This window comes from Cetorhinus maximus, chromosome 1 (genome assembly GCF_964194155.1).
Source record: "Cetorhinus maximus chromosome 1, sCetMax3.hap1.1, whole genome shotgun sequence".
Classification (NCBI taxonomy): domain Eukaryota; kingdom Metazoa; phylum Chordata; class Chondrichthyes; order Lamniformes; family Cetorhinidae; genus Cetorhinus; species Cetorhinus maximus.
Genome location: NC_135879.1, coordinates 70,571,418 through 70,584,249, shown reverse-complemented (window position 1 = coordinate 70,584,249; position 12,832 = coordinate 70,571,418). Strand labels below are relative to the sequence as shown.

Sequence of the window (12,832 nt, the reverse complement as noted above, 5' to 3'; positions counted from 1 at the left end):
TGACAAAGTCTCCACTGGTTGGAATTATACCTAGAAAGATGGTTGTGGTTGTTGGAGGTCAATCATCTCAGTCCCAGGACATCACTGCAGGAGTTCCTCAGGGTCACGCCCTAGGCCCAACCATCTTCAGCTGCTCCATCAATGACCTTCCTTCCATCATAAGGTCAGAATTGGGGATTTTCATGGATAATTGCACCATGTTCAGCACCATTCACGACTCCTCAGATACTGAAACAATCCGTGCCCGTATGCAGCAAAACCTGGACAATATTCAGGCTCGAGCTTAGTAGCTCACTTACTGATTCCCCAAAGTCTGTCCACCATCCGCAGGAGTGTGATGGAATACTCTCCACTTTCCTGGATGGGTGCAGCTCCAACATCACTCAAGGAGCTCAACACCATCCAGGACAAAGCAGTCTGGTTGATTGGCACCCCATCCACCACCTTCAACACTCAATCCCGCCACCACCAACACATATTCACCTACAAGATGCACTGAGGCAACTCATCAAGGCTCCTTCAAAACACCTTCCAAACCCGCAACCTCTACCACTTAGAAGGACAAGGGAATCAGATAGATGGGAACACCACCACCTGTAAGTTTCCCTCCAAGTCACACACCATCCTGACTTGTAACTATATCGCCATTCCTTCACTGTCGCTGGGTCAAAATCCTAACAGCACTGTGGATGTACCTACACCACATGGATTGCAGCGGTTCAAGAAGGCAGCTCACCACCAACTTCTCAAGGGCAACTAGGGATGGACAATAAATGCGGGCTAGCCAGTGAAACCCACATCCTGTGACTAAATAAGAAAAAAAGAGACAATGTCCAGATATCTGTTTTAATGATGTTGGCTGGGGGACAAATACTGCCAGGAACCTTTTACATGTATCGGATGGGGCAGACACGGACTTCATTTAATGTTTCATCCAAAAGATGGCACAGCAGCCCCTCAGTACAGCACTGGAATGTCAACCTAGATTTTGTGTTCAAATCCCTAGAGTGGGGCATTAACCATCGCTGAGTCATGACTGCCAACTTAGGGCTAATTAAGGCAGACTCATGTACATTATTTTCCCTCTTTGAAATTACATTAAATTTGAAATAAAATCACTGTATTTATACACAGCCTTTCTGATGGAGGAATGACCAGGCGATAGCTCATAAATCTATGGTCATATCTTGCTATTCCAGAACTAAGCTACCAAGAATTTGTAATCGAGGGATAAATATAAACTGCATTTATTTTAGTGTTGTGAAATTGAAGAATTAATGCATACATCCATGAATGAACAAAGATTGTAACAAAAACACAGCTTTATTATATGACTGGGACTTCCATATGATAATTTCAAATTGCTTTTCGGCTATATTTTGGCTAACATAAATCAGAGAATTATTAGGAAACCTTTAGGAACTTTGAGAGTTTTTCCCCAAATTATGTCCTTAGAAGGAAATGATAATTTGCTCCAGTATTTGATATCCGTCGTCAGCATCAAGCATTCCCAAGGCTGTTATACAATAAGATCAAGGCGGAATTAAGGTCCCTGTACAATGGGCTTTAAGACTCAGCTTCAAGTATCATTTTCAGCTCCAAGTAATGAGACCGAGGGTTTAAGTTCCACTCTAAGCCTTGAGCACATAATCTAGGTTTATGCATCTGTTCAATACTGAGGAAGTGTTATATTAACAAGAGATGCTTTGCTTCTAATCTTTTAATTGAGACTCCATCTCCTTGCTCTGGTGGTTTGAATAGCCTTTAAAGTCTGACCAAAGAGAAGCAGACCTCCTAATATTCCAGCTAACATTCTTCCCTCAGCCGCCACCGTCAAAAATAAATTAACTGGACATTCATCACTTTCTATTTTCAGCCAGCAAGACAGCTGCCATACACCACAATATAACAATAATGCCTGTGCATGGCATGCTTTATGTGATTTAGGTGTACGTGATTAGGCATCATACAAAAACAAGCACTTTTTTTCTAGAGTATTACTGTGACTGTCATTTGCCAGTTTTGGTACATAAAAAAAATCTTGCTTCAAAGCATACCCAGCCTAGACACTAAAGATATATCAATTCCTCAGAATACAATTTCAACGATTACGACAACTTGCATTCACATGAGGCTTTCAACATAGCAAAGCAACCCAAGGCGCTTCCACCTCTATGCAACCCAAGGAGTGTTATCAGTCAAAATTGGACATCCAGCTACATGAAGAGATATTAGGTTAGGTAACTGAAAGCTCGGTCAAAGAGATAGGTTTTCAGGGACATTATTAGGAACACTTTATATCCGAAGTCAAGATCATCCAAAGCCAAGTATTAATCAGCACTTGTCTACCTGCTCTGCACCTCCGAGAGGGAAGTTCAGCAACTTGGTACCAACGTTCCTCTGCAAAATCATAACACTCCACACTGCGGATAGCTTTTGGCGCCTGACCACCAACCACTACCAGAACCTGAAATTTAAAGTGGTGTTCAGTTAAAGTTCTGCATTACATCTTAAGCTGCAGAAGATATCATTAACTTTGTTATTTTACTTTTGTAAGGAAAAAAAACTAAGATTCAATACACCCATACTGTGAAAATGTGCTCTTCCCTCAACTAAACTCATGCAGTTATTCAAAAAGCAAAGGAGGGAAAAAAAAAGAGAGAAAAAAAATCTCTCAATCAACTGTTAGAATGAGGAAAACACAATATGTTACATTATTTTGATATGTAGTCTAAATGGTTATTAATGAAACTTGCCTTAATATCCTGCCCTGATTTTGTCACAAAAATTTATATGGCTTTCTGTAATAGAAGATGCAAGCAGTTATATCATCAACTTAGCCAATCTGGCAATCTACAGTATTATGATTTGATTCACTCCTAGATAGTTCCTGTGCATGAAACTCAAGAGGATGATATTTGGCTGAACACTTACGGCTGGAGTAAATTAAAGGGGGAGTTGGTAGCAAGAATGTTATGAAATCTGATCATAGTTGTGTGGATGTGGCAATAATTAATGTGTTTGATTGCGCAACTACTGAAATATTGAGAATCACATACCTTTGGAAGACTGACTGGTGTTCTTAATCTTGTTCTGGTTGTTTTCATCAATGCACGTTGATCAGCTGGAAGCAAATGATACTTCATCGCTTCGATGAGGTAATCTTTGCATGCATTACTATTTTTAACCAGTGTCTCCTCTTCTACTCTCTGTTAAATAAAATCAATATTTTGAATGCCATAAGCAAGTTTAGAATAACATTTAACACAAAATTATTTTTCTCCTTTATCATATGCGAATAGTTTTGCCAATAATCTGGTAAAACCAACTCCAACTACTTGATTCTAGTTCGCCTAGAGAACACATACATTTCCTCTATGCTACAGCTTATCAATACACTGTGTTATGATATGGCAGGTGGTATCTGCCAGGCTGACCAAATCCCAAAGGGAAACTTGGCCAAGCTATCACAACAATTTTGCAATTTGTATTTATTATGAGGGGGTTTGTGCACTGAAGTCAGAAGTAAAGAGTCCACTACCATCTTTGAAGATTTTAAAGATTAAATTAAAACATTAACAAAAAAGAAAACTTAAGCACACAAGATTACAGTTACATAGTTAAACTTAGTCTTATAACAGTTCTCACAAGATTCCTACTTAACTAGACTCCCAACTGCACGCCCCTTTCAGACAGCAGTCCAAATAGATTCTTAATCCACAAAACATCCAGCAATATTACCACAAGCACCCACTGTTGCTATAGGGGAGGTGTTTCACAGCTTCTCTCTCCCTCTCACTCAACAATGTAATTCCAAGGCTTTTAACAAAACCTTGCTCTCTGGAACAAGCAAATACTTCTCTGGGTGGCTAGCGGCTGCTTTTTCAAAAGGTCTGTTTCACACAATCCACCTTTCACAATCTCACATGGCCACTCCCCATACAGCTTTCCATCTTTCTTTAAATATATTTTCTCCCTTTTGATCTGTAAATCCCATTCTTTCACCCTTGCTTTGGAAGTTACTTTTCCCAGAATATAAAAATCTTTCATGTGGTCATTATGGCCAGCACTTTTGGGAAAAATAAACTTAACTTTGCCTTATCTATTTTGCCAGTTGTAAAACATTGTATCATGTCCCTTTGAAAATCAAACCACCTCGCAACTTATCTACAAATGCAAATTCCATTCACACTACATCTTAGCTCACCCAACTCCATTTCAAAAATGTTTTTTTTTACACTTAACCCCTTTGATGATTCAAATCTTGCAGTCTGACAATCTTTAGCTTAATTAAGTTAATCATACACACACAAACATACACACACAGCATAGCTCCCACAAGCCTGCTTTAAAGTATCCCACGGTAATATTAGGGGACAAAAAAAATTCCTTTGCAACTGATAGACTGCTCTGTCTATATTGGCTCTAATTTTAAGGTGATGGATATAGAAGATAAAATGGTTCATCTTAATTTCATCCCCACAAGTCTAAGACAATGCAAAAGATCTGGCCTTAATTATTTGTAACTTTCAAAAATTAAATTCACAATGATTTGACCCTTACAAGCCATAATTTAACTTCAATATAGTAATGTTACCTGCACCAAGTATTCACGTGTGAGAAGAGGTAGCCGAACGTGTTCCATCAGTCGGGCCATGTGCTCCTGCCGGGGTTCCTTATCATGTTTTACCCAGGAGATGGCTGCTTCAAAAACCTGATCGAAATAATGATGGGTTAGTACCACTCTACAGCCTTTTATCCAATTGTTTCATACATTCTGCAAGACATATCCCTGCAGTCCACTACAAATTACCTCAGGTCTGTGGGTTTCCAACCAACCTGTGGAAGAGCCCTTTGAGGAAAAAATAACCCTCGAGACTGTCATGAAGAGATTAATCTCTATAATGTTATTGGATATTATTTTTAAACTGGAATTGTAGTAGGGTCTGTGTCTATGTGTGGCTTAATTGGATTAAAACCAGCTAGTCTGAGTGCTTGCTGTATAGTAGTTTGAGATGTTAATTCAATAAACGTAAGGAGTAAACGGCAAAGTGCAATTTACATTTGTTGAATAAATCATTCAAAAGAATGGGTAAAATCTTGCACCTAGCTGGGAGACACCAAACAAAGTGTTTGTATTACTAAAAATTGGCGGAATGAAAGGATTATTGCTAGTAGAGGCAAAATTTGTAAAAATCTAGTAATACAATGGAAAATTTACATTCAAAAGGGGAAGCTAGGTATAAACCAAAAGAAGTTTGAGAGAGAGAGTCAGAGGCATGTAAGATCTAACCAGCCTGTAAGCCTACAACTGTGCAAAGGAACCAAATTGTAAGGAACCTCATTTTGAATTCGTAAGGTGAAATGTGCTTTGCCTGGTGTCTGTTTAAAGTCTATGGGTTATTGTTGCCTTGGTGAAGATTTACCTAGGAGTATTAATTTGGGGAATTGTTTAAAGTTATTATGGTAGAAATTTGCAGGCATGTGTATGTGTTTAATTTGTTGCTAAATTAGAACCATAGTAAGGTAACAGCACAGAAGGAGGCCATTTGGCCCATCTTGTCCATGCCAGCCCGAGGACCCCAAGGTGCCCTTTCTAATCCCACCTTCCTGCACCCGGCCCATAGCCCTGCAGTTTACAGCACTTAAGGTGCAGATCCAGGTACTTTTTAAAAAGAGTTTAGAGTTTCTGCCTCTACCACCAACTTGGGCAGCGAATTCCAGATGCCCACTACTCTCTGCGTAAAAAAGTTCTTCCTCATGTCCCCTCTACACCTTCTCCCACTTATCTTGAATCTATGTCCCTTGGTTCTAGAATTCTCCACCAAGGGAAACAATCTATCCTGTCCACTCTATCTATTCCCCTCATAATTTTGTACACCTCAATCAAGTCACCTCTCAGCCTTCTTTGTTCTAAGGAAAATAACCCCAACCTATCCAATCTCTCCTCGTAGCTACACTTTTCTAACCCTGGCAACATTCTTGTAAACCTCCTCTGCACTCTCTCCAGAGCTATTATGTCCTTCCTGTAATGTGGTGACCAGAACTGCATACAATACTCCAGTTGTGGCCTCACCAGTGTTCTATACAATTCCAACATTATATCCTTACTTTTATATTCTATACCTCTGCCAATGAAGGAGAGCATTCCATATGCCTTCTTTACAACCTTGTCTACTTGAACTATTGCCTTCAGGGACCTGTGTACTTGTACGCCAAGATCTCTCACTTCATCTACCCCTCTTAGTATATTCCCATTTACTGTGTAATCTCTGTAACTGTGACCTCCCTAAATGTATGACCTCACATTTCTCTATGTTAAAATCCATCTGCCACTTGACCGCCCACTCCACAAACCCAGCTATATCGTTTTGGAGATTATGGCTATCCTCTACACTATCCACTACTCGGCCAATCTTTGTGTCATCTGCAAATTTCCCGATCGTGCCCCCCACGTTCACATCCAAATCGTTAATATATAACACAAACAGCAAGGGTCCCAACACCGAGCCCTGTGGAACACCAGTTGAGACAACTTTCCGTTCGCAAGGGCAACCATCGACCATTACCCTTTGTTTCCTGTTACAAAGCCAACCTTTTATCCAGTTTGCCACATTACCCTGAATCCCATGGGTTTTTACTTTCCTGACCAATCTGCCATGTGGGACCTTGTCAAATGCCTTGCTAAAATCCATGTACACATCATCCACAGCACTACCTTTATCAACCCTTCTTGTTACTTCCTCAAAGAATTCAATCAAATTTGTGATAAATATTTAATTTAGTTTTATATTAAAAACCTCCTGAGGTGGTTTTATTCCTGAATTCAGAGCTGCATTTCAAACATACCAATTGAAAATATAGGTTATGGCAGTTGTTCTCTGGGATTTAAACAATTCAGGCTTTAGCAACTGCTATGTCATAACAATCCACAAACCCCCATCCCAACTCAAAGTACCACAACTCAGCTGAAGTCAATACCACAACTACAGAAAACATTCATTGGTATAAATTACAGAGAACAGAAATGAAGGCTTCCATTTTAATAAGCATCTTTTGCCTAACCTCCTCATCTCCAATTTTCAAAATGTCAGGCTCGAGCAACCAGATTCCATTCCCATCCCATCAAATTTTAAAGTGCAGTAATCAGACCATGGATGAGCCTTGCTCAAAAGGCTTCAAGTCAGGAAACATAGAAAATACAGAATGCAACAACTTTTAAGACTCTGTACAGTCCCAGACACAGATCAAACTATCTTCTGGGATTAATTTGTAGGCTCAGTTTGAAAATCTGTGAAATACAATGGAAATGTAACACTCGTCTATGAGTGCTCAATTGTGCCTTGTGACATCAAATCACTCCAGAAACAATACAAACTCCTTCAATTCACCAAAAATGAATACAGAATGAAAGAGTAAGAGATGGACAGCAAACGCAAATGGGAGACATATAATGCAAGAAATGTGAGGTAGCAATACATTTTCAGAAAATTACATCATTGCAATTCGCCGACTCAACCAGATACAAATTTCTCATCAGAACTATCAACTTGCAGCTTTATAACCTCACCCTCAAACTGTGATACTGGTCTGGGTTTTGAGGGCAGAAGCAAAGTAGCATCACTGACCTCAAAGAAAGCTGTCCACAAAGATTCAGCAATTGCTGTGCAGTGGATTTCACCATTCCAGAGATTAATTTGATTCTGGCATCAATTGTAGGGGGATCTCCTGCATCCAGCAACACTGATGTAGTTGAGCAGGTTACGTAGCCAACAACATTGAAGAAATGTCACAGACAGCAAACCAAATAGTGAAATATACCAATTATCTTTCACTTCTTAATACTGTTACAGTGGACGAAATATAGCTTGGGACACGCAAACAGGATCAAGGTAAAAGCCAAAATATCAAACTTTTAAAAATATATAATTTTTATTTTAAAAACCTATAGAATTATCATAATGGAGAAATTTGACATTTAACAAATATAAAATTACTTTTTCAGGGCCAGAGAGGTTGGTCAGCACTAAGTATGAACAACACTGTTAAAATCCCAGATACATGAGTAGTAACTTTTTCCAGGGGTTTTTAAGAGCAAAGCTAAGTGTAAAAATAGAAGTTCACATCAAAGGGATTTCAAACAATCTCCATCCGCAGGGACTTCAGCAGCACATCCTGCAAAGGAGTAGGGAATCACTGACAGCAAATTCTAGCATCCACATTTGTGCATTTAAACACGGCAACCCAAAAGTTTCATAGTTGTAATAACAGCTGGCAAATGCTGACAGTTTGCTATTAATACAACCATAAAATCTAGGCCATTATTTTTATTGAAGTCAACCTAATAATGGCAACGGGGAGCTTTTTCTAAAATCTAAATTAGAAAATAACGTGTCTTTTGGAACATCCAATGACTCAATTGGCTAATAGTTATTCAGGGCTGATACAAAAAAAGATTATAGGATTTATTGTTCATAAGAAGGCAGATGGCAATTTGGGGGAAAAAGGTGTCATGATCTCAGTCAGTCAAGACTTGTAACTTTATTTTAAAAATAAATCCGAAATCCCAGTTACTTACTGAAAGAATGAAGCCATAAAATTCCACAGTTTATAACAATTTTTTTAACTATACAAGAGACAAACGAAGCAAACACTCAATACTATCTTGGGTAACCAGCTACACTCTAAAACCCAAAACCAACATAAGTTAAACATGAATTAACAGGCAAACTGTGGTTGATTATAAACTATAAATTATACATTAAATGGCACTTAGACCTAAGACAGATCTTACAAGTTGGCTCAGTGGTCCACTCAGCACATACATCATCAACCTCAGTCACAAAGTCCCTCAAAACTCTGCCTTCTTCAAAGAAATTCAGCTCCTCTTCTTCTAGGATTTAGCCTGGTCTGAGCTACAGCAGCACACAAGCGAGTTTCAGAGGCAAGATCTTCACTAAAAACGGCATATATTGGCAGAACTTCCTCGGCTCCGCTTACAAGGGTCTGTAAGGCGTGGATCCACCAATGTTATCCTCAAGTAACAGAAACAGCTGAAGCAACTGTATATTTGCCTATTCTCAGCTTCTGGATCTAGTCTGTCTACCTCAGCCTGCCCATACTGAGATCATCACCTGGTCTGATGGCTCTGTGTCCTTTATATAGTTTCAACCAGTTTCCGTCTCCCAGAAGTTTTGGTTTCCAAGCTTGGTTTCAGTCTTAGTTTCCTTAAAAACTGGAAAGGTCAGTTTCGTTTCTCAGTTTCCCTTCTGAATTAGGGTCTGTATCAAACAATACAAGCTTTGAAACCACAGATTCCATCACAAAGGCAATAATAACCAATGACTTTTGATCAACAAAACAATGGCTAATAGATGGCAGCCATGTTTTAAAGCAGGTGAATATGAAAAAGAAAGCCTGGAACTTGTGTATGTGATTGTGGATCTCAGGAATATTTGATTTCAAATCAAAACAGATCCTTGGTGAGATCATAGCTGGAAAATTGTGCAGTTCTGGTCACCCTACATTCGTGTGATTAAAAAGCCCAGGGGTGGAAAAAATTTATATGACTTTTTAAGTGCACAGAATTGGAGGCAACAAGTTGGGGGTGGGGACTCCCTGATTTGGAGGATGCGGCAAATGACTTTCCAAAGAATCTATACTGGCCTCCGCATTTCACCATGTATATTAATAACTTAGATGAAGGAATAAAGTCACAGATCCAAGTTTGCAGAAGATATTAAAGTAGGAAGCATAATAAGCTGTGTAAACGGAAGCCAGAAGTTACAAATGGACACAGACTAAGTGAGTAGGTAAAATTATGCTAGATCGAGTTTAATGTGGGGAACTATCCAGACATGTACTTTAGATCTGAGAAAGATAAATCAGAATTTGTCTTATTGATGAGAGATTAGGAGCTATGGAGGAGTAAAGTAATTTCGCTATCCATGTACCCAAATCACTAAAAAGTATTGAACAGGTAGAAAATGTAATCAAAAGGGTAAGGGAATCTCAGCCTTTATCTCAAGGGAGCTGGAATGTAAAAGCGAAGAAGTGAGGTTTCATTTGTATAGAGCTTTGGTCAAACTCCATCTCGAGTAATGTGTTCAGTTTTGGGCACTGCACTTCAGGAAGGATAAACTGACTGTGGTGAGGGTAGAGCACATATTCACCAGAATTATACCAGTAATAAGAGCTTGGCCAGTTAGGAATCAAATCAGGAAGAATCTTTTTACATAAATGGGAATAGAAATTCGAAAGCCCCCCAAAAGGCTGTGGTTGTTAGATCAATTGAAATTTTCATGATCAAGATCAACAGGTTGTTAATGAAGGATATGAAGAAATATGGAGGAAAGCTGAGCAATTACAACAGCGATACATATCAACCATGACTCCAGGAGAGGATTAGCCTACTCCTGTTCCCACAACAATTTGCATTTATATATGCCCTTTAAAGTAGAAAAATGTCCTCAGGTGCTTCACAGAGACAAAAGAAAACATTGGGCAATTAACCAAAGATGAAGAGATTAGGAGTGACAACCAAACACTAAGTCAGAGGTTGGGTTTTTAGAGAGGAGAGGGAGGTGAAGGCACAGACGGGCTTAGGTGGAAAAGTTCAAGAATCTGGGGTCTAGGCAGCAGAAAGCATTGAAGGGAGGGCTGCAAACTAAGCCAGAGTCAGAAGAAAAAAGTGTTGTGGTTAAGGGAAGAGAAGCTTATAGTAGTAGAGGATATTAGAGGTAGGGAAGGTTGAGACCAAGGAGAGATTTTATACGAAAAGGATGCAAGTTTTATGTTTAAGGCTTCTAGGGATCTGAAACCACTGTAGGTCATTAAGAACAAGGCATTAAGGACAAGGCGTAGGAGCCTTGATGCATGGTTAGGTACAGGCAGATGACATTTACAGGTGGTGGAGGATGGGAGGCTAGTCAGGACAGCATAAGTATACGTGAGCCTGTGAGTGATGAATGCATAGATAAGGGTTTCACAGTGCCAGATGGACTGAGGGAGAAGATTTATCAAGGTGAAACTAGGCAGTCTTTGCGATCAATATAATATTGGGTTGGAAGTTCAGCTTGGGGTCTAAGACGACAGTCACAGGTGATCAATTTGGTTCAGCCTGAGATAGTGGCTGGGGAAGGGAATGGAGTCAGTGGTGAGTGCATGACATTTAGCAGGGGTTTGAAGATGATGGCTTCAGGTACCCCAATATTCAGATGTAGGGCTTTTCAGTGTGCAGATTTTACAAAAAGCCAAGGATGAATCCTTGGAGCATTTGAGATAGTGGTGAAGGGATGTGACACTCCTAAAGATACTCTTGTATATAATAAGTTCATAAGAAATAGGAGTACGGCATTTGGCCCATCAAGCCTGTCTGCCATTAAATAAGATCATCATTGATCCGATTATGGTTTAATTCCACTTTCCTGCCTGCACTTCCCTCACCCACATAGCCCTTGATTCCCTTGTAGATCAAAAATCTGTCTAACTCAGCCATGACTATATACGATGACCCAGTCTCCTCCACTGCTCTCTGCGGAAGAGAATTCAAAAGGCTAACAACCCTCTAAGGAGAAATTCTTCCTCATCTCAGTCTTAAAAGGGAGATCCCTTATTTTTAAACTGAGCCTCCTAGTTCTACATTCCCCTTACATTCTACTCTTAGCGTATCTATCCTGTTAAGCCCCCTCAGAATCTTGTGTTTCAGTAAGATCACCTCTCATTCTTCTAAACTCCAATTAGCATAGCCCAACCTGCTTAACCTTTTCACATAAGACAATCCCTCCATCCCAGGAATCAGCCTAGTGAACTTTCTCTGCTTCCAATGCAAGTACCTCCATTGTTATAAAACCATATTTTATATTGAAAATGACTATTTATTGAGTGGGCAGAAACCAGGGTGACCAAATGCCCCTTACTTTACAGGTTTGCCCCATTTTTGAGGCCACTGTCCCGTGCTGAATGCTGCAGGTACACTGTTTTTTTCCCCCCAATGCAGCCCTTTAAATCTTACACATGCACAGCAACCACTCTCCCCTTTTGACACACACTCATAGCCCAGGCAGCACATCCCCACCCTCTCAGCTGTTACGGCATACCCCACCCCCCAACCCCCACCACCACCACCACCCATCTGGCTCAAATGACCCCTACACACCAGAGTGTCCCTCAATCTTCCCTGAGAAGGTTGGTAATGGCCCTTTCCTTTCCAGGTTGTATAAGGGGCAGAAGCCTGACTTCAGGTGTTTAAATATATAGGGAGTCATAGAGGAGTTGAACGAATCTGGAAAATAATAACTCATTCAAGGCTCTAAGGGGAAACGGAGGTTTAAGTTGGGTGGTAGTTCCCAAGGACAGAGGTGTCAAGGGTGGGTTCTTTGAGAAGGGGTGTGATGGCAATGATTTTGAAGTGGACGGGGCAAAAAGAGCTGGATGGTGCATGAGGAGGTTTTTATCCCCTCCCATTCTTGAGGGGTGAGCATCGCTGCCAAGGCCAGCATTTGTTGCCCACCTCTAATAATCCTTGAGGTGATGGTGACCACTGCCTTAAACTGCTTCAGTCTATGTGGTGTAGGTACACCCACAGTGTTGTTAGGAAGTGAGTTCCAAGATTTTGACCCAGTGACAGTAAAGGAACAATGATATATTTCCGGAAGTCAGGATGGTGAGTGACTTGGAGGGGAAACTTGCAAGTGGTGGTATTCCCAATTGTCACCTGACCTTGTCCTTCTCAGCAGTTCGAGGTCATGGGTTTGGAAGAAACTGTTGAATGAAGCTTAACGAGTTGCTGCACTGCATCTTGTAGATGGTACATAGTACTGCCACTATGCAT

The 12,832-nt window shown here is 40.2% G+C and overlaps 1 protein-coding gene across 2 annotated transcripts in view; it reads right to left on the bottom strand.

Annotated features, from left to right (window-relative positions):
* Positions 1–12,832, bottom strand: part of klhl2 (kelch-like family member 2) — a 141,248-nt gene that overhangs the window by 21,710 nt on the left and 106,706 nt on the right. For both annotated transcript variants that reach the window (XM_078542154.1, XM_078542161.1), the window contains exons 7-9: positions 4,598–4,714; positions 3,060–3,209; positions 2,350–2,467 (exon numbers count right to left, since the gene is read on the bottom strand). In XM_078542154.1, the coding sequence (XP_078398280.1) occupies positions 2,350–2,467; positions 3,060–3,209; positions 4,598–4,714 (385 nt within the window). The remainder of the gene's footprint in view (positions 1–2,349; positions 2,468–3,059; positions 3,210–4,597; positions 4,715–12,832) is intronic.